A 21,636-nucleotide genomic window follows, 5' to 3' on the forward strand; every position below is an offset into this window, starting at 1 on the left:
TACTAAAATCTTATTTTGTTTATTTTCCTTTTTCATTAAAAAAATTAATTTTCAGAAATAAATATAGTATTAGTTACAAATAAAAAATAAAGTGAGTATCAATCTTCATCAATAAAATTGGTATTATACTTTGGGAGCTTCAATAATAATCTTATTAAAAATTCTGATAACTTATTTTTTACTGAAAGCTAATTTTTTATATAGTAAGATAACTGTTTTCTTGTATTGATGAAAAAGAGAGTGATACATAATAATGGATAGATGATTGAAACAAAGAGTGAACACATTGAAAAAAGATGCAACATTGCAACTACTTGTATTTTATTCAATTTCTAGAAGCTGATTATTTCTTCAAACAAATACAATCTAAAGAAAAAGCAAAAGCAAAAGCCAAAAACAATTACAAAGGAAAAAAGCTACAGAATCTTATAAACAATCCATCCAATCAAACATGTTTGCCCCACAGAGGATCCATGCCAGTAAATACTGCTATCACTTCTATGAGGAAAAGAACTTCATGAATTTCCTTATATCTTTTGCTTAATATTCACAACAAAACTACTTAACTCTTTTTAGAGTCATTATGCAAAAAAACCTTAAAGAATGACACCCCTTTTTCTTATACTAAGCTTATAACACAATATATTACAATGATGTTGATATTGAATGCATAGAAAATGAAATCTTTGAATGAAGAATTTTCAAGTCCTTCTAGGAGCTAGGAACAAAGGTGCCAACATAACCAAATCCCATGATGAAAAAGGCAAAAGCTTGGATAAAAAGGTAGATGAAGAAGTGGTTTTTCCCGAACATAACATCGTAGACGCCGATGAAGAAGAGGTAGAATCCGACACCAATTTCTAACAAGTGAATCCTAATGATATTTGAAGACAGACAACAAATGGAGGTAAGTTAGTCCTATGTAACATTTCTCATTAAGAAATCAGGACAACATGTATTTTCCTGCATTTTGTACCCTATCCTTATGTCATGAATTTTGATCGGTCAAATAATTTATAATGTGAGAGATAATTTTCGTGACTAATCAGAATCGATGACACAATTTTGTGGAACCGCAAATGTTTGTATGTTAATGAATGCTTTCAAATAACTTAACAAAGAATACATATTTATACCTGTCTCCAATTCTGAATCTAGGCTTCTTTGGTGCTTTTACTCCTGCTTTACCCTTGAGAGCATCTCCAAGTTTTTCAGTGACAATCCATTCATTCACTCGACTCGCCTCGAGCAGACCGATAATTGTTGCCTTTGTTCGATGCAGTGACATCACATTCTCAAAGAGAATCCAGAATACCAGTAAATGAAGTGACCTGAAACAAAGGAAACACATTGAATAACATAAACTCAATTAAAGTTCTACTAGTAATATAAGTTTCTTCTCTTCAAACACTAAATTGTTTTATCCGATTCGACTATAGATTCAACGAAAATCTCTGGTGAACATCTATCCTCGACAACTTCAAACAAATTCGATCTTTACGATGCAAAGTTACTTCGCATTATAAAGAGTAAAGTTATCCAGTGTTCGATTTTGTACGTATAACATTACTCGAATACCCGGAAAATGCAACGAAGAGTAAGTTAAGAAAATCAAGACCTCGGAGTTCCAACTGCATTTAGAAGGGTAATGATTGAAGGGATATAAACAGCTCCCCATTTCGGAACCACAACCTCAGGTACCACAACTGTTGCAGGTAATATGATGCAATAAAACACAAATGTAGTGATATGTGCTACAACTTTTCGAACAAAGAAGAAGCTATAAATCACATGAATCTTCTTCCACAATGTCACTTTCTGCATAACAGTTTTGGAGCATAATAAGTAGTTAATATATTTGGTTATGTATATTGTTGATAAATATAGTTTAAGGAAGCAATTTTACCTTGTTTCTTATAATCTCCATGACCATTTTTCTGAAAAGATTTGCTGGTCCACAAGACCAACGATGTTGTTGGTAACGGTAGGCTTTGAATGTACTTGGCAATTCATTTTTAACCTATAGTTGATTAAATAACTTATATAAGATACAAATTGACAAATTATCAATAAAATCATGCATAGGAGATATGTTAAAAATGAAAGATCAACATCAATATCCCATTTCCTCCTTTTCTCTATCTTTACTTTATTTATGTCCGGTTTATTCAAGTGTGAAGTTATACGTTGAATTGAGAGGACGAATAAAAGAGTTTATATGTGGAAAAAACTCATGAAACTGTTGCGTTAAAGTTTTGGTTCAAGACGTGATATCTCATCTCACTTATGGTTCTGCACTATTCCCCTCTCCCGATAATAAGGAACTCCCATGTGATTAAAGGCTTATAGTTAGGTAAACAATTATTTGTTCCACAATGTTATATTTATATATATAACTTTTTGTATTTTAAAAATGAATTAATTATTTGAGGTGTCTAAATGAACCAATTCGAACTAAACCGAATAGTTCGTGGACTTTAATCGAGCCGAACTCAAGCTAAAAAAATAACTCGTATCGAACTTGAGTCGAGTTTCGAGTTGAACAAATTCCTATCAAGCTGAACTCTGGTTCGACTCGATTCACCTCGTTTCTAGCCCTAGTTTTCCCCTTTTGTTAAGTTGGGTTAAGTTACAATACATGAATGCACTTCACCCATTTCCATCATTCTATCCATGTAACTAACTCAAATGTAGTATGAAAAGATTATGTATTGGATGTTATTAAATTATGATAGCTGAGTTGATAAGAAAGTAATGGAACCTTCAAATCAGACAAGTATAAGAACTTCCATCCCTTAAGGCTAGCTCGAACAGCCAAGTCCATATCTTCCACTGTGGTCCTATCCTTCCACCCTCCAGCTTCATTCAGTGCCGCAATTCTCCATACTCCAGCAGTCCCTATATCATTATCATTACAATAGATTCGCTAATTATTTATACCTGATTTCAAATTGTACTCCACAACTATAATTGCGATAACAATATGTCAGTTTCCGAGTCTCCACAATAATATCGCGACCGCATCTTAAAATGCACGAAAATGAAAATGATTTAGTATTACCGTTGAAGCCAAAGAAGGCATAAGTGGAAGACCCTACTTCTTGTTCCACAGTAAAATGATAATCCAGTGACATTTCTTGCATCCGGGTCATTAGACATTCATCAGAATTCACTGAAATTATCAAAAAAAATGTAAATATCATTTCCATATCAATAACTTTGCTAGCATGAATATCATTTCCTCATCAATATATTTGTTATCCCAGATCATATATCAAATCTTGACTATCGCAATTATAATAAAGAAAAACAGAAATAATAATAAATGTTTAAAAAATTTAACAAACTATTTTCATTGGTATGATAGGATTTGGGACAACGGATCTTGGGGAAGAAAAGAGTTGGAAATAAATTTAGTTTGTCGGGTAGTTGGGATGGACAGTGACTGAGACATAAGAAATTAGGTCCACTATTAAAATTGCACATGCATTTGCCAGAAGTAGTAGTGGTGGAAGAGAAAGTAGAGTGAAAAAGGAAGCACTAGGAACACAATAAGAACAACAATTATGACATCAACTACCACAAATAATATTATTATTAACAACAACTGTGTTATTCTCACAAGACATATATACCCTTTGGACATGCATATTTTATATTCAATTTCATAGCTAAAACAGTGTAAGGACAAAGCAGAAAAATATAATTCTAGTGGATGACCGTGTCTCTTAATATTTATGTACTGTCAGTATAAGTAAAGATTTATACACAATTAATATATAAATTATTCATCATTTTTATTACTTATATATTTAAAAGTTGATAATAATTACATGTGAGTGATTAATAATACAATGATAATATCAAAATCTCTTAAACTATATATCTATACATTTTTCCTCAAAATTTAATTAGTACGTTGTCAATTAATTTACAAGAATAGTACTCATATAGCTAAATACCTATTAAACTAAAGATATGTGAAATATTAACTTTGAAACTAAGCAAGGGCTATTTTTTTGCTTAAGTTTCTATGTTTGTTGAAACAACTGCTATTTTGATCATCATGGATTCATGGTTACTAATCTTACACATACTTTTTAAAAGAGTAACCACAACGAACCATTTATTAGGGTTCATGCCCTTTACCCCAAATATAATTTACCCTTTCCCCTAATAAATAGTGGTCCAATATTTATCTAAATTTTCTGCCACATAATGGCATAACCATACCTTATTCCTGCTATAAATGAATGATTAGCTAGGACTATATACATGAAAACCATAATTTTAATATCATGGTTAATAATCATCTATCTTGTTGATTATGACTTTTCATGACCCCAAAAATGGTAAATGGGTTTACTAATTTGCCACTCAAACTTGTGAGCATATCATGGAACAAAAGGGATGGGATCACATGTCCTTAATCGTGTCATATTTCCTATCATAAGTTAATCACATATTGACACATAAATAAAAGAATATTTAAAAAAAATAAAAAGCGATAAAAGAATAGCACTTTGATTGACTTAGTTGATAAAGTGAGACATCTTTCAAAATAAATGATTCACGTCGTACAAAAGAGACCAAACAAATGAAATTTAGTAAAGAAAAATCTAAGGAAGTAAATAAATAACACAAAAAATAACCCTCATTTTTTGTCTTGTAATATTCAAGATAAATCAGATGTTCCATATACTTTTTTCATATATTATCTCATATCTCAGACCAACGATAATAAAATACAAATAAAAATATTAATTAATATTTAATTTTTTTAATCAACAAATATATTTTTATTGGTGGGAGACTACAATATATATATATATATTATAGGTTATAGGTATATTTTGAGGGAAGGGTAAAGAGTGGGTCCAATAGGCAAAAAAGTTATAAAAGTACCATAAGAGAAGGAATACGTGGCTTAAATCTAAAGCAATCATGAAGGGTGAAGGACTGAAGGTGCTTTTAGACTGTGATATTTGCTTGGTCGTTGAACCATAAAGTGGGACCTAGCTACCTTAACCAAACTCAAAATTTCCAAAACAAAAAATACCCACCGACACATTTTTAAAAGTAACCTCAGTTTTAGGATTTATTAACTTACCTAAGACATCCAAATAATCCTAACATAGCCACCATTAAGAGAATCCAACAATCTAAACTAAGCATTATTCTATCCATATAATCAACTCGAATAACAATAATTTCAATTAATGGAAAGACAAACACTTGTTTTTACATGTATTTTTAATGATAAAATTATTATTTCATTATATAGAGAATGATAAAAATGTCTTATCAAATACTTGTCTCTCTACTAATGGAGAGAATCTCAACCCTAGTGAATTCTATCTAGTGTAGTTTGTAATTTTTTATGATACCCAGAGTAGATATTACACTAAAGATGAATTGTAAAAATTCAATTAACACTAATTTTCTAATAAAAGTTAAGAAATAAGTTAATGAAATGTTTAATAACTCATTTTAGAAAAGATAAAATTGAAAATACCAAATTTCCAACGAGCTTGAATGAGGGCTAGTTCATTATTGTGAACAAGGAAAGGAATGGTGCGCCACAAGTAATCAGGCTCTGGTTGAAAATCAGCATCAAAGATAGCAACATAATCACATTGCTTAACATAGCTACGCTTCATGCCTTCTTTTAGTGCCCCTGCTTTGTAACCATTCCTATTGTCCCTTACCTCATACTTTATGTTCACTCCTTTGCTTGCCCATCTTTGGCATTCTAGTTGCACCAACTCCTACATAAAATTCATTCACAAAACTTAGTATAGCCAGTTTTAAACTCGGATAAAATATGCATGTTGTGTTTGATAGATCGAGAAGCAATGTAAAACTTTGCAGTAAAATCGGATAAATATTTGTTACATATTTAAATGTAGCGTAAATACCCAATTTGGTCATTCAAAAATCTCGCGTTTACCAATTTGGTTTAAAAATGAAATATCTAAAATGTTTACCAAAAATATTAAATGTTATTCAAATTAGTTATTTTTATCACATTTTTTATGATTAGGGGACAAATATTATTTTAACTCGCATTCGTGATATTTAAGTATTAGTTTGGACGTTTGAGGACCAAATTGGACGACACAGAAAATTTTCGAAGAACCAAAGTGAGTATTGTATTCAGTGTTAAATCTATATTGTACCTTGATTGTTGGGTCAGTGGAATCATCAAGGATTTGTATGATGATCCTATCTGAAGGCCAAGAAAGGCCACATGCAGCACCAATTGATAGTTGATAAACCTACATTTTACAAAAAACATGAAACTCTAAATCATTCTAGTACATTACAAACTTCATATAACACATAAAATTAGTGAATTTGAACAAAAAGCAAGAGAGAATTAAAAACTAAAAATTAAAAACCACATATACCTCTCTTTCATTGTACATAGGGACTTGAACAAGGACCATTGGATAAGAAGAGTTTCCTAACTCAACATCATCTTTCATTGGCTCCCATTTATAACGCTTCTCAGGTTTTCTACCAAATAACTTCACCAAACTAATCACAATTCCCATATAAACCCTCTCTATAAGCATCATAACAGACATGCATAAGCACAAAACCACTGATATTCTTAGTAAAGGGACAATCAATGGTGCTTTTATTTGGCTCCAAATCAAAGAAAGTTGCATAGTAATATCATCTTTTGCTCCTTGAAATGCTTCAGGAAGAATAGTAGTAGTAGAAGAAAGTTGATCCATTAGAAAATGTTCTTTCCAAGAGAGGGAATTGAATGAATGAAATGGAAGCTAATAAGTAGAAACAAGATTATATAGAAAACGGGTTTAAAAGAACAAACTTTGGTTAAAGAAAAAGGAATATTTTTTCTTTATGGTATTTGTTATTTTGCTTCTTGGTCAAGCAAAAAACAACAAAATGGTATAGGAGATGAAATGTTAGTAACTATAGCTTAAAACCCACAAAGATAAAAGCTTAAGAGAATGAAAAAAAAAACAATGCTAGATCATAAAATACACAACTTTTTTTTTCTTTTGACACAACCAAACAAGGTTCTATAGAGACTAGAATCTGGTAAAGGAACAAGAGTTTATGTTGTCTTGAACCAAACACAATTGTATGAAAAAACAATATTAAATCTTGTTCTGCTTCTTAATCAAAAGAAAAGAGAAGCAGAACAACACATTGATAAAAATCAGATGAGAAAGGAAAATGATAAATGATAAGGGAAGTGAGGGAAATGTTATATATATAGAAGGGACAAGAAATAAAGGAGGAGCAAAGAGAAAAAAGGGGAGAGAATATTTTAATTTTGTTGTTTTTGTGATTATGGAAGCTATTTTTCTTTGTGGGTGATTTGCATTATCTATTTCTTGTTTGCCTTTTTATAAGAAAAATTAAAACTATTGTTGTAATGTTGAAGTTACAACCACAAGTTTGAGAGTTATATAAATTATGAGCAGTAATCATTTCCTGTACTCGAGAGGAAACTCTTGTTTTTACATATAGTTTTACCGATAAAATTTTCACTATAAATAATATAAATAAAAGGATATAATTATTATTATATTTTATTTTTATCTTGTTTACTCACAGCATAATTATATTTTATTTTTATCTTGTTTTCTCACAGCATTTCATTATCCAATACCGGAGAAGATTTTGAATTATAAATTATGGGCAACTCCAAAAGATCATTGGATGGTAGAATGGGAAAATCAGAATATTAAAAACTATAGAAAGGAAACAATTTAAATACGCAATAATTAATTGCCTTTTATTTTCCCGGCATAAGACCTTGGCTCCATGTAACAACTTAGTGGTTGGAATTAATGTAAGCAAAATTATATTTTAGATTTATGGTAATATTTAGTATGATAAAGTTTAAAAAGTTGAATAGAATAATAGATTTTTCCTATACTTTTAAGTCCTTCCAAATTATCAATTTTTAAATTCAGATGACTTTATTAAAAGACGATGCAATTCCCCAATATAAGAGACTTAGGATCTAGAAATGATAGATGTATATACTTTATCTGTAAAGAATTTGTTTCTAAAATTTGAATATATGATTAATGAATAGTAAACTTGCCATTGCATTGCATGAAAGTCATTTTCTTTACTATTCCATTCAAATTGTTATTCTATATAGACTAATCAACATTTGATTTCATTCATATTCTATTCAAATTGTTATTCTATATTGACTAATCAACATTTGATTTCATTCATATGCTTAAGAGATGAACATTCTATTTATTAACCAACCAAAGCCGATAAAACGAGGTGTGCATCTAGAGAAAAACTTTTACAAAAATATATCATAAATCATATTTAAAGAAAAATATAATTATTTTTTGATGCTATAATTTATGACTAAATTTTAACAAGAATTAAAATTTTAATATATTATTAAGATTTTGTTATTCATCTCTAGATAGATACATCTTCATGCAAGTTTTTCTCATCATTCAGATATCTATTATTCAAATGCATTGACAGGTTTGCCCTTGTCACTATCTGTGACAGTTCTCAGTTGCTTCTCGTGTTGAATGCCTTTTTCTAATATGCTTCATTATTTAAGAACTAATGCAAATTTGAGTTAACATAATTCATTTGATTATATTTAAGAAAATCAATCATTGCTAACTTTGTTGGGCTTGTCGGTAACATTTTCTAATTTTGGACAATTCTTTTTTGCCTTTTATTACATGTGATATTAATGTTAACAATTTTTTTCGAAATTTGCATACAGTTTCTCACGTTCTTTCATATTAAAATATATAATTCATACATTTATGGTTGACCAACCCATTAGAACAAGCATTAATATTAATATATAATGCTGTAATTTGGCACGTTTTAGGAACTAATGTTGTTCGTTGTATTTTTTTATCTATGAATTATATCCCCTCACCATTTCGGATACTTCTAGAGTATGTAGTTGTCTCTTCCAATAAGTGTCGTTTATAAAAATTAAACTTTGACTTTTTGATCATCGTAAGAATCTATATCAAATTTTACATCGTTAAACTAACACTTTATTGGTTTGTTTGTTGTATAATCATGATGCTATTTTGTTTAAGCTGAGAAATAACGACCCTATTATGTCTTTACAATAAAGAAATGAAAAACACACGTCTTAAACCAAGACCTTAAAGCATTAGTTCAAGCGACCGGGGAGCCTTCAACCACCGGAGAGTTCCATTGTTATATGAGTATGGGAAGAGTGAAAAGTCACAAGTGAAACACCACGTCTTGAACCAAAACCTTAAGGCATTAGTTTCATAGACCTTTCCTTCTTATAAACTCTTTCACTCCTCCCCGCATATCCAATGTAGGACTTCGCACTTAAATAAACTCAACGGGAATAAGTTGCATTCAATGTTAGATAGAAGAATACTAATAAGTAATAAATTGAGAACATTATATTAATAAGTAATATGCTGCAAAATATAATATCGTGTTAGATAGAAGAATAAGAATAGCATAACACTTCTCACATGTGGAATAACTAATATCTCATATTAAAATGTGAATGCTATGGTTAATACTTAATTATCTGTCACAGGGTTTCTGTTCTTTAAATTATTATTTTTTAGCTTTTGTTGTAATATCAAACACGAGAATTAGTTGCCAGATCATCAGCTTTCTTTTTTCAAAAGAAAATATACTCAAACGTGATTATATATATTGACGGTTCCAAACAAAACATTTATCTGGTGTAAGGTTTCGGTAGATTTCCGGAAAACTTAATAAATTAATGGTTCAATTCTTAAAAGTAATACTTATTGAAATGAACAATATACTCAAAATAGATTAATTTTTTACCCAAAAATATGAAAATATATATTAGTAATACTAAAAAAATATTTATTAACATTTCATTAGTAATATTCCCCTATGTATGAGGGAATCTAAATAATAGTAATTCATGCACCAAAAGTAATAATAATAGTAATTCATACTATACTCTATGCAATGCAAAATAGTTGACTAGTTTGTTTATATATAAATCCAAAAACACAAACATAACCTTAAAACCTCATGCAAGTTTATAATTAAGGACAGATAATATGACCATTAATACAATTTTGTTTGAGTTTATAAATAAAGACTTATAACTGTTTGATTAGTATTATAATCCAGAATCGAGAACTTTTTAATAATAATCGAGTAGATGAGAGTGAAATTATGAACTCTCTAATATTTGAGAAGATATGAACTCTATAATTAATATTCACTTAGCATTCATTAAAGCGACTATTATAAGGTCCTTCTCACAATTATATTGTTCACGTTTGAATTGAAAAGTTTACAAAGCAAAATATTTAAATTGAAAAGTTTATAAAGCAAAGTATTTTAGCAATTTCGAATGAAACAGCTGCCAAATTGCCAGCTAAATTAGCCAAATTCTTTTTCAATATTTTATTGCCACCGACATAATAACCTACCATATTTGCTCCTTTTCAAACTCTGAACCTAGTTTATGATATAAAGTAAGAGTGATATTTCTTAAAAGATTTATATTATATAAGAAACTATCAACAAAACTCAACATGATTCATGCATAATTAGTTTTGTTAAAAGTTTATATTAGAAATTCAATCCCTATTATGTATTGAAATTCTTTAATCAAGGAATCAAAATTCATTTTAATGATTTCTATGGAAAAAATTAGTCTTGAATGAAGTGGTGGACATAAAAAAATAAAAAACTAGTAGTTGTGGTGAAGTAATAATGGTTTTGTTATTACATATGTCCCATACAATATCTCATCCACCAATAAATATTGGTATATTTGTAAGGTCGGGTAGATCTTTAGGATAACTAAAAAATTAATGATTCAATTTCTAGGAGTTATACTTGTTATGAGAAACAACCATACATGCCGAAATGAATTAATTCTTTACCTATAAGATAATGAATATTTTTAATAATACAAAAAAAATAATATCCCATGCCGATTAAATTTTTTAAATATTTATTATTATTGTTTTTCTTTCTTTATTTTTCAAGCGAGATATTATATGGAACAAGATCTGGGATATCAAAAAAAATTCCCAAAAAAGTACTTTGTGAGTCTCTTTCGGACCCTTATTGTCCACCAACCAAACACAACATAGTCAGAGTAAGCCTTCCTTGACTCCTTTGTGTTCTTCCATTAACAACATAGGAAGTAAGAAACACATAAATTATTATTGGGAATCACATAAACTATATAAAAAAAAGATTGTTTCTTTAAGGTAGGAGTTTAATTTGGCACCTAGTGTGACATTTGAAATTATTAAATCTGGCGTGTAATGAGGGAAAAAATACATGTTGGGTGAGAATTTATTAAAAAAAAGTATCGTTATATAGTATGTCATATCTTTCTGGAAAGGGGATTTTCTATTAAAATAAGTTTAAATCAATAGTTATAGTAATTATTCAGAGTGATTATTAATTGTTTAAAAACAAAATAGAAACTGAATCGTTGCTTGAAGTTATATTGCGGAAATGAGTTGTGGTCTTCTTCTCTATGTTTAGTTTTTTTACTAACTAGAAAATATCTCAACTTGTAAATATTTTATTTTTATAATTAAATATGTATCAAAGTAAAGTACGATTTTAATATTTATGTATTGTTAATGTAAAAAAATTTATGCTGTCAAGTTATTATTCATAATTCATGTGTATTATTTATATTTAAGATTTAATAAGGATTAAGACATGAATAGTAAATATGTGTGGACAATATAAAAAATTACATTGTAAATGCATAAACTATTTATTTTCACTTAAACTAAATATTAGCTAAAAAATATTGATTATCAGATAGATAAAGTGAAATGAAAGGTTACTCTAAGATAAGAAATACATGGACATGGAAAAGGAGAATAAGAGGGGATAATAAAAATCATTAGTTAACCCAAAAAATAATCAACATTATTATACACAGAAATCTATCTAAATCCTCACCTAATACGCTAGGGTTAGTCAAATGATATATGAATAGACTTTTTAACTGACTTGTATAATACGATTTGTTTATTTTTTATTATCAAATTACTCATTATTATCATTATCATTATTAACTTAAATTCCACATTATGAATGATTTTCACTAAATCGCCATTAACCATATCATTGATTCATGACTCTATACCTATAGCATTATATATTAATAATAGTTATCGCTTATCACTCTTTATCATATACACCGGATAAGGTGTACATCTTTTATCATAAAAATATATCACTATGTTAATGCTTATGATTGATCAGAAAAATATATAATTATCAAAATTTTAATTTAAAATATTTTTTTAACCAATCACAAGTCATGACACATTGAATATTACACTTTTGTGTGATATTAAATGTACTCCCGATGTACAGTTAGAATCAATAAGATTAACATTGTTTTAGACTCTTTTTTCCGTATAATCATGTATATACTTTTACCTCATTAATGACTCTTTCGGAGTATGTGAATGTCTCTCAATAAATATTAATATGATAAATCAAACTTTTAACATTTTAGTGTAAATGTGAATATAGTGTGCTTTACACGTCTATCTATACTCACGTCTTAGTTTACTAATACTTTGTTTATATTAAATAGAAGTGTCAAGGAGAAGTAATTACTAAATAAAACTGGCCCACATAATCAGATCCATAAGTGGTTTGAATTAAATTCAAAATTGCTCATATATAGTGATTAATGTGATGATGTTGTTACATTAATTATGTAGTTTCGTGTGGATTTTGTTGTTAAATGATACCTTTTGTATTCAATGCTCTAAGCTAAGATTTTTCTCGTGAAGGAGATAATTATCATATACAGTCACAACTTTCTAATCTCCACCTACTATTTATTCATTATATAATTTAAAATTAATAATAGTTTTTGTTATATCTCAATTTCATACTTTGAAAGGATACCATATAAAGTACCATATTTATGTATGTGAAATCAAATACTTATCATATACAAATAAATATATTACATATGCTTTAGCCTCATTCTTTTATATATAAAAAGGAATGTTATGAGAATTGAATCATGCTGGGCAGTTTGACTATTGACCTAACTTGAAAACGATTTTGGGTTATAGTTTTAATCGAATGAAGGATTAAACCATTTTAAACTAAGAAAATTCAAGTACAACTATGTTAAACTGCAAAAACCTGGAAAGTAAATCAAACGGTTCACACAATTTTTTTAAAACTGGAATACTATTTTAATATTTTATCTTACTTCCGTCCCGTCCAAAAAAGATGGAGATTTATTATTTTAATATAATTATGCATAATTATTAATTATATAAAATTTTGCATTTATATATAATTATATATTGTAAAATCATTTAGTCACAGTTGTTAAACTTAATACATAACTTTTTTTTAGATTGATGTTGATCTCCGATTCACATTTGATAAAAAATATGATAAATGTTCATGTAGATATATATGAATATTGTAGAGTGCCAACTTATTCCATTTATTCAAATAAAAAAAATCTTAAAAATACATTACCCAATTATTATGATAAACTTAATTTCAATCAATCATCTCTAAAATCCTTAGCATTACTCTATCATTTTAGTTTCAAGTCTCTGTCTTAAACAATTAACAAAACGTCGGTGTTATAGTTTTGGTATCAATACAAAGAACTTGGATGAGTATTTTGTTTTAACTTCCCAATTTAAGTCATGAAAATGATAATTAAACAAAGTGCTCCCAACAACTATTTTGTTGAAGGTAGTGTCTCTAACTTTCATTTTCAAAGCTAGAGGTTCCCCATTTTTTTAATCTTTTGTATATTAATTCCTTTGGAATGGCCTAATTAATAAAACTAACCATGGATTCCTTTTATTTTCTTTGTTTTTTATGGCTCAAGTACATTTTTTGCTTGTAAATTTTGATTATATGAATTTCAATATTTTTTATTTATACGATATTAAAGGATTATGATGTTGTTAATTATTATCACATAAAGAATAAAAATATAACAAATTTTTTTCCTCATATTATCGCTTGTGATGTATTTGTCCGATTATTATTAAAGATGATCCTAACTCTATTCATCCATGCCTCTTAATCTTTCCTTCTATTTTTTGTTTCAGTTTCCTATGTCAAAACACTAATGTAATGTTATTTTATCCTTTCACTTCATGCTCACAAACAATAAATCACATAGAAATTAGTTCTTATTGTTATCTTCAATTGCTATATTTTCTCTGTTGTCTCTATTAATTTGAAATTTTGAGGTCAATTTTTAATTTGAAGCGATCATGTGACTTTTTTTTTTACAATATTGCAGTCTTGGAGAATAGAGCTTTTACGAGATTCTTTTAACAAAACTAATACTTTGACATGCAATACTCATCATTTTCACATATATATTATTTATATTAGATTAAGCCTAAAGTACACATTTCACCTAATAAAGCCTCAGAAAATCAGAAACTGCTACTAATAATACTAAAATTGTTTCATATAGTAGCAAAATGTTCACATTAGTAATTTTAAATGTGCATGTGAATAGAGTGTGTGTGCCTTTCTTGAACTAGACATTGCACCTTCTTCACACTTGTTCTCTTGCTTCTGCATCCTTCTTTAGACTTCAATCCTAAGGTTGTCAACACTTTTTGCATCTTCACGGCATTGACTACAAGTTATTACATATTTTGAAAATAAAAGTACCCCTTTTAAATTTTAGTATTCAAAACTTAAGAAAATAAAAATACTTATTTAGAAAATAAATTTACCAAAACTTACACCTAAAAAGTTATAAGATTGTATAGTACTTACAACATACATGGTACCGCTTATATGTATCTTGAAAAAAGATATATTATCTCAAATCTTATCTCATATATTATTCATGCTAATAAAAATATATTTTGATAATTAAAAATACAATTTAAAAATTATTGTTTTTGTTTCAATATTATTACGCGGATCACATATGAGAGAATATAAAACATCAAATCTTTGTATATCCAAACTTGTTTTGTGGACATGTTTGAATTATTTGCTTATGTTAAATTAATCTATAATTTTTTAATTGTATTTTTATCTCCAAGTGAGAGTGTAATAATGAGAAAATTCTTCTACTACATAGTTTAATGAAAGGGTATGAACTATAAAGTATTTTGACATTAAAAGAGAATGGAAAGCAGAAGAAAACAAAACAGGAGTTTGGTAGTTTGATAAAGGTACCAGCAAGGTCTTCCCATAGGAAAAATCTCATAATATATTGTACATCATATTCTATACCAATGATAATAAATTAATGATAATAATAAAAATTTGAAATTTTTAATTGACATGACATATATATTTTCATTGACGTAAAACAGCATATCTTATCCACACTTGAATAAGTGACACATTGAATATTATATTAATCTACATATGCTACTAATTGCTTATCTATTTGTTAAAAGTGATGCTTTAGTTGCATACAACCATATTCAAATGGATATGAAAATTTCCCTAAACCAATGTGATCCCTTCTTTTGAACCCAATATGGTTCTACTCCAATTATAATACATTAATTTATTTATATCATTTATATTTTTATATTACCATTCACACTTTGTTTTCTATTTTTCTGCCCTAATCATTTATTTTTTATAAATCTTTTCTTTACTAAATTCAACTGATTTCTTATTTATTTTATTAAAAAGTTGGATTTTTTCATAACATTACCCCAAACATTTGTTCTGTAGCTAATTAACTTTTCAAATAATTATTTTAGATACTATATGATGCCATCAGATGTGAGAGGAATAATCTTCTAGAGGGTCTTTATTTTTTCAATTACTATGATAAAAAAGCAAGATGAAACTTAATTAAATGGTTTATACTATTCAGATCCTGGTACAATTATTCAGCTAACTATATAAGCTTCTTTAAGTGTCATTATCAAAACCTAAAAAGAAAAAGCTTCTTAAGTACTTTCCAATACAAGACCTTCATTAAATAATCAAAAATATTAAAATATTGCCTAAACTAAATGTGCTAATAGTATAGATCATCACCACTAATTAATTAATATAAACAGCCACAACCATCACTCTCTGATTATGATAATCGAACTAATGATAATTATTGCAACAAATTGTTCCCCTAACCATCTCAAGGACCTAAAACACGAGGAACCAAAATCAACTAAACCAACAAGTTGTTGATATAGTAGTTGTAAGGCCCCGCTAGATCTCCAGAAAGATTAAAAGGTCAATGATTTAATTTCTGATAGAAACACTTGTTAGAATGGGCATCCACGAACCACAAAAATGATAGGTTCCTTACCCAAAAGGTAAATGAATACCCCTGATAGTACTTAAAAAAATCAACTAAATAATTTTAATTTCAGTTTTTTGTGGTTGAGATAATTGCCTTTACATGCATGCATTTTCGTAATGAATTATTTTGAATAGCCTTTTTTTAATTAACTTTTCGCCTTACTATTTTTATCTAATATAAGGAGGAAAAAATGAAAGTAAGAAAATTCAATTTTTGATACGTAAATGGCTTTACATTGAAGGATCATTAAAAGGAAATGGACTTTCATGTAGTACATTTTTTTTCCTTGCACTACAAGAAATTTAAGCAGTAACAATCCTTATATAGTTGATGCATTGGTCTAAGGCTTCATTGATGGCCCCTCATTGGATTTACTATATTGTTAGTTGAATTGGGAGTGAAAGTTGATTATAATAATTAATAAACAGTTTTATATAAATTGATCGGAGAAAGTAAAATTAGAATTGATCACTTATATCATATATAACCCTGTGTTTGATGTGTAACTCTAAATATAGTTTCACCTAAAGCTCTAAAATGATACAATTTTTAAAGCCTTATATTTAATTTATATTTGAATTCGAGATTTTGCGAAAAGGAATAAAGTTTATTAGTAAATTAATAGCTTTAGATTTTTAGTAGAACAAATATATTTTTATGTCAAATGATATCTTATATAATGAAAACATGTCATGTCAATTAAAACTTTTAATAATCATTATTATTTATTTTTTTGCTTCATTACTAATGGGTAGAACATAATGTAAAATATCTAATCACTTATGTAGCCAAATTGAAATTTAATGTGATTTACACATGGGATTTTTAAAAACATTATAGCAAGGACAAGTATGAATAACATCAAGCATTTCAAGTGAAGCTAACTTCTTAGTCAAAATAAAAATAAAGCTACCCTTCACCAAGTATGGACCATACTATGAGTACAAAAGACAAATGTCATGTGTCACTAACAAGTAACCTAAGAAAAAGTTTCATGTTCCATTATGTTGGCCTTAAAAGGAATACAAAAACAAAACCATGGTTAAAACTATGTAAAAGTTCCAGCTGCAATTCAATCATGGTTCCTTTCCTAGTTAGTTCTACAATTCAATCATTGTCCTCTCTAGTGTCAAGCATTTGCATAGTTTTAACAATTTCCCACTTAATGAAATTTAATGGCAAACACATTATGACATTACAACCACATTGAAAAGTCCATTACATCTCAATGTGAAGACTGAAATAGCCACCATGTCCTTTTTATATATGTAGTATAGTTGAAAATTTGAAGGTCTTAAATAATATGGTAAGAGATCTTTTTATGAGACCTTAATGTAATAGACGAATAAAACATTGGTCTAGTAATATAAGATATTGCTGGATTACCAAATGACTTAAAAATCAAAGGTTTAATTTCTAAAGCAACATTTATTATGAGAGATAATCACACACCCTGAAAAAGGACAGTTTCTTATCCGAAAAAAGGGGAGGAAATGCTTTTGTATTAAAAAAACCTTAATGTAATAGAAAGGTCATAAATTACTTCAACATTGATAGTTCTTCTACTATTCAATGTTGTCTTATTCAGCTCTCAAACTTTTCACCACAAAAAGTCCCTAATTAATACCCACTCAATGATAATATATAGTAACAACACTTTGGAAAATCATGGAAGTTAAGGAATCAACGTCCCTAATTTTTTAAGTATTGGTGCTATAATAAATATTTAAAATTTATTAAATATAACTAACATTAGAAAAATAGACATATGTGATCAATCATAGTAAATTATGTTATACTGGATCCCCAAGGTCGATGGCTCGATTCCTAATAGTGATACTTATTGGGCTCATAAACCCAAAAAAAAATTAATTTTTTATCTAAAAAATAAAGAATGTCATTAATAATACCAAAAAAAACCACAATAAATTATGCTTTAGTTAAACAATATGGTAGACATGTGTGAGACTTTGGCGCTAGCTTGTCGCCTGGTAGTGTGGAATCTGAGATCAGAAGAACAAAATTACAATAAAAAAAGAACACACATAACCTAAGAAGTATGGATGATAATATCAATCAAGGTCGTTTTCCGTACTAGAGAGGAAAATTCGATAAAAAATAAAAGAAAAAGAAAAACATAATAATATTACAATAAGATTACACTTTTATCTTTAAAACTAAATATAAAACGAGAATTTTCCTCTCCAATATCAAAAAATTAAGTTAGATGACAATCTCATTTTTTTTAATAATAGTGGTACGTAGAGGATAACTCCATGTATAAGCATATACTATAGTATCTAGATTGCAGAGGGGTTTGATTCCTCTCAATAACATTAACTTTTTATTCAACCGTAACTACAAAGTACTGAACTACACCTAATCATTAATATTTTGACTTTTGTAAGGGTCCTAATTAAGGATAATGTTTAACTACGGAGTATATTTTAATAAGTTGGAAAATTATGTTAAGAGGATGTGACAACTTATGCAAAATCCACTTGTATCACAGTGGTAAATATATTAACGTAGTTACATGCTATAGAAAGTTAATTTACCCTTTTAATTGGGTTCAGTGCTTCAATATAGGGATTATCCTTAATTATAGTAAGTGAAGTTCAAGTGTGCCAAAATTGATGGACTAGTGTACCAAGAAACAACAATTAGAATTATGGGCCATTCTTGATAGTTATGGTCCATAGTTCAAAGACTTTGTCATCTCAATGTGGAGTGTGTGATACTTTATATATATATATAAAAAAAAATGTATTCACCCAATAATGTATGAGTTTTGTATATTGTCATTAATCATCTACCATTTATGTTTAGTTATCATTGACTTTTCAAAAAATGTAATACAAATAAATAATAGATAATGTAATAATTATTATACTGAAATTATATATACATATATGTGATCAACTCACGTGAGATATGATATTTGTAGATTTAGTAATGTCTTATATCACTTGACTAATGTCTTATTATTGTAAGAGCTAGAATTTATTTTTTAAGTTTAAACTCATAACAAAACAATTTCTGAAAGTATAGAAAAGCCTGTTATTGTTATTGATGTCCAATGGGCTTATCTGTTAGTGGTTAGTTGAAGAGCCAATTATTGTATTTATCATGTATCACATGTACCTATATATTTAGGAGTTACAACCTAACACTGCCTAATGTTCCACAAGAATTATATTGATCTCAATATCACTAAGGAGATTTAAAACAAATGATACTCACCTTCTAGCTGAGTAGTAGTAATACTAATAGCCTTGATCCAAAGTTGGTTCTTTTCTTTAATGCCAGCATCAAACTATTAAATAATAGATGACTTTGATTAAAAAAACACATTCAACAATTCTGATACCACTTACTAGAAGAGTGGAGTCCAAAATATTATGTACATCCGAAAGAAAGGAATTTAATGAATAATAACAATATATTAAATATTACTCTTGAACAGAACTTCGAGATTTAGTTTATTATCAATAATGTATGAAATTATCATATATATTTTTTCTATTTTTAAACAATATTGGATTTGAAACTCACACTTCAACTCATACCCATTTTATGGTTAAAGACTCAAAGGTCAATAGCTTTCTCCCAAAGTTGGTTTTCTTTCCTCAAGCATTGACAACAAAGTTCATTATTTAAAATTATGGACCGCATCACATCATGCATCTACATCACGATAACTATGGTGTGACGCTGAATCACAATGATGCAATTAGGGATAACAATGAAAATCAGACCCATAGGTATCCACCCAAACCCAACCTGAATTTAATAGGGAAACTCGTTGTGATTGTGCTCAGGTTTTACCCAATATCAAATTTCGGGTTTGGTACATTTGTTATCCTACCCTGAACTCGCCTTGAACCCATTATAAATGCTATTGGGCCCAACCCAACCTAAATTAGAAACACTAAGTTTGAAATAGAACACTCATTATGTAAAGAAAACTTAGGATTTGCTACTTTGTTAGTTGCTTCTTCTTCATCTCTTTCTCTCTAGCACTTCTCACTTCTCATCTCTGTTCTTCTCTTGTTGTCTTCACCTTTATCTTCCATCTTCGTCTTCATCTATCTGTTGGCCAAACAATGTGAATTTTTCGTCATCTGGTTTTTGGTTTTTAGTTTCTAGGTATAGGAAAGGCATGGAAATTTTCTATTTTTCAAACCCAATATTGAATAAATAGCACATGGAAAGAAGTAAACACATAAAACCACCACTTAAAACTAACATATCCCTTTCTCTTTTTAAGAATTTAAGCATTTGGTACTTGAGATCTTCCAAGTCTCAAAGACTACGTTTTTAAGCATTGCAAACATGTGTATGAATATTATTGTATAATCATTTTGTAACTATTTATAATGGTTTAAAGTTCACATTTTAACTATTATTGTAGTTAACATCTAATTGTGTCATTGAGTAAGTATAAACCCGACCCCATCCGCCCCATTGTCATTCCTAGATGCAATTGAATTGAGTTATTATATAATTGCATTGCACCGCAATTGGACTCATTGTTAAGTGCCAAAATGTTAATGAAATGTGTATGATTTTGGGGCACTTTGTGTGGATTTATGATATAATTGCATATAATTCCCAATAATCTAGCAATCTTGTATTGTTTATGAATTTAAGTAATTGTTGTCGTTTGCAGGTAAGAAATGATGAAAAAATGAGGAAAAAGATAGAAGAATATATTTTTGATAGCACTAGCCTCGCCCAAACGAGGTAATGGTCGCTCAAGCCATAATTCAGAGGAAAATCATCAGAAAATACTGGTACCTCTCGCCCAAGCGAGGGAGACTCGCTCGGGCGCTATTTCAAGACAAAAAAACCTCATGCTTACTGTTTCTCCCTCGCCCGGGCGAGGTGTACAGGCGTGGAAATGCAACTTCTCTCGCTCAAGCGAGAAGATTTTGTAATGCTGAAATTTACTCTCTCGCTCGAGCGAGAGACCAGAAGTCAGGAACAAATATAGGCGGTTACGAAAAGCAAAGGGGTGTTATCCAACCATTTTCCAAGCTTTTTCACACAATTTTAGGGAGAGAAACACTAGAGAGGAAGGGAGTAGCCGTGGGAACGACTTTAGATCTAGAATTTCTTGTATTTCTCATTATCAGAGTGTTGTAATGGCAATGATGAGTGTATAGTTCTTCGTAGTTGGGAATTGAAATGTAATCTTCTTACCTTTTGTACTCCTGGATTCAATTATATATTAATGTTGTTTAATTTTGGAAAGTTTATCCCTTATTTATTGCTTGATTTCAATTAGCTACTGAATTCATGATTTAAGGTTCAAGTTTAACTGGGAAGTTAAA

General features: G+C 28.8%; 1 protein-coding gene across 1 annotated transcript; it reads right to left on the reverse strand.

Annotated features, from left to right (window-relative positions):
* On the reverse strand, positions 305-7,192 carry LOC109357259 (glucomannan 4-beta-mannosyltransferase 9-like). The gene is made up of 9 exons (XM_019601087.1): positions 6,411-7,192; positions 6,180-6,278; positions 5,516-5,768; positions 3,062-3,172; positions 2,762-2,898; positions 1,907-2,020; positions 1,619-1,818; positions 1,137-1,331; positions 305-874 (listed from the first exon to the last, which is right to left on the reverse strand). Exons 1-9 carry the CDS (start codon positions 6,741-6,743, stop codon positions 712-714), a joined length of 1,605 nt encoding a protein of 534 aa, XP_019456632.1. The 5' UTR covers positions 6,744-7,192; the 3' UTR covers positions 305-711.

Source organism: Lupinus angustifolius, chromosome LG09, assembly GCF_001865875.1.
Source record: "Lupinus angustifolius cultivar Tanjil chromosome LG09, LupAngTanjil_v1.0, whole genome shotgun sequence".
NCBI classification, from domain to species: domain Eukaryota; kingdom Viridiplantae; phylum Streptophyta; class Magnoliopsida; order Fabales; family Fabaceae; genus Lupinus; species Lupinus angustifolius.

Coding starts and splice junctions, on each gene's coding strand:
- LOC109357259 (XM_019601087.1), bottom strand. CDS start 6,743: ATGGATCAACTTTCTTCTACTACTACTATTCTTCCTGAAGCATTTCAA. Junction 6,279..6,410: donor CTATGTACAATGAAAGAGAG/GTATATGTGGTT, acceptor TGTAAAATGTAG/GTTTATCAACTATCAATTGG. Junction 2,021..2,761: donor TATACTTGTCTGATTTGAAG/GTTCCATTACTT, acceptor AATCAACTATAG/GTTAAAAATGAATTGCCAAG.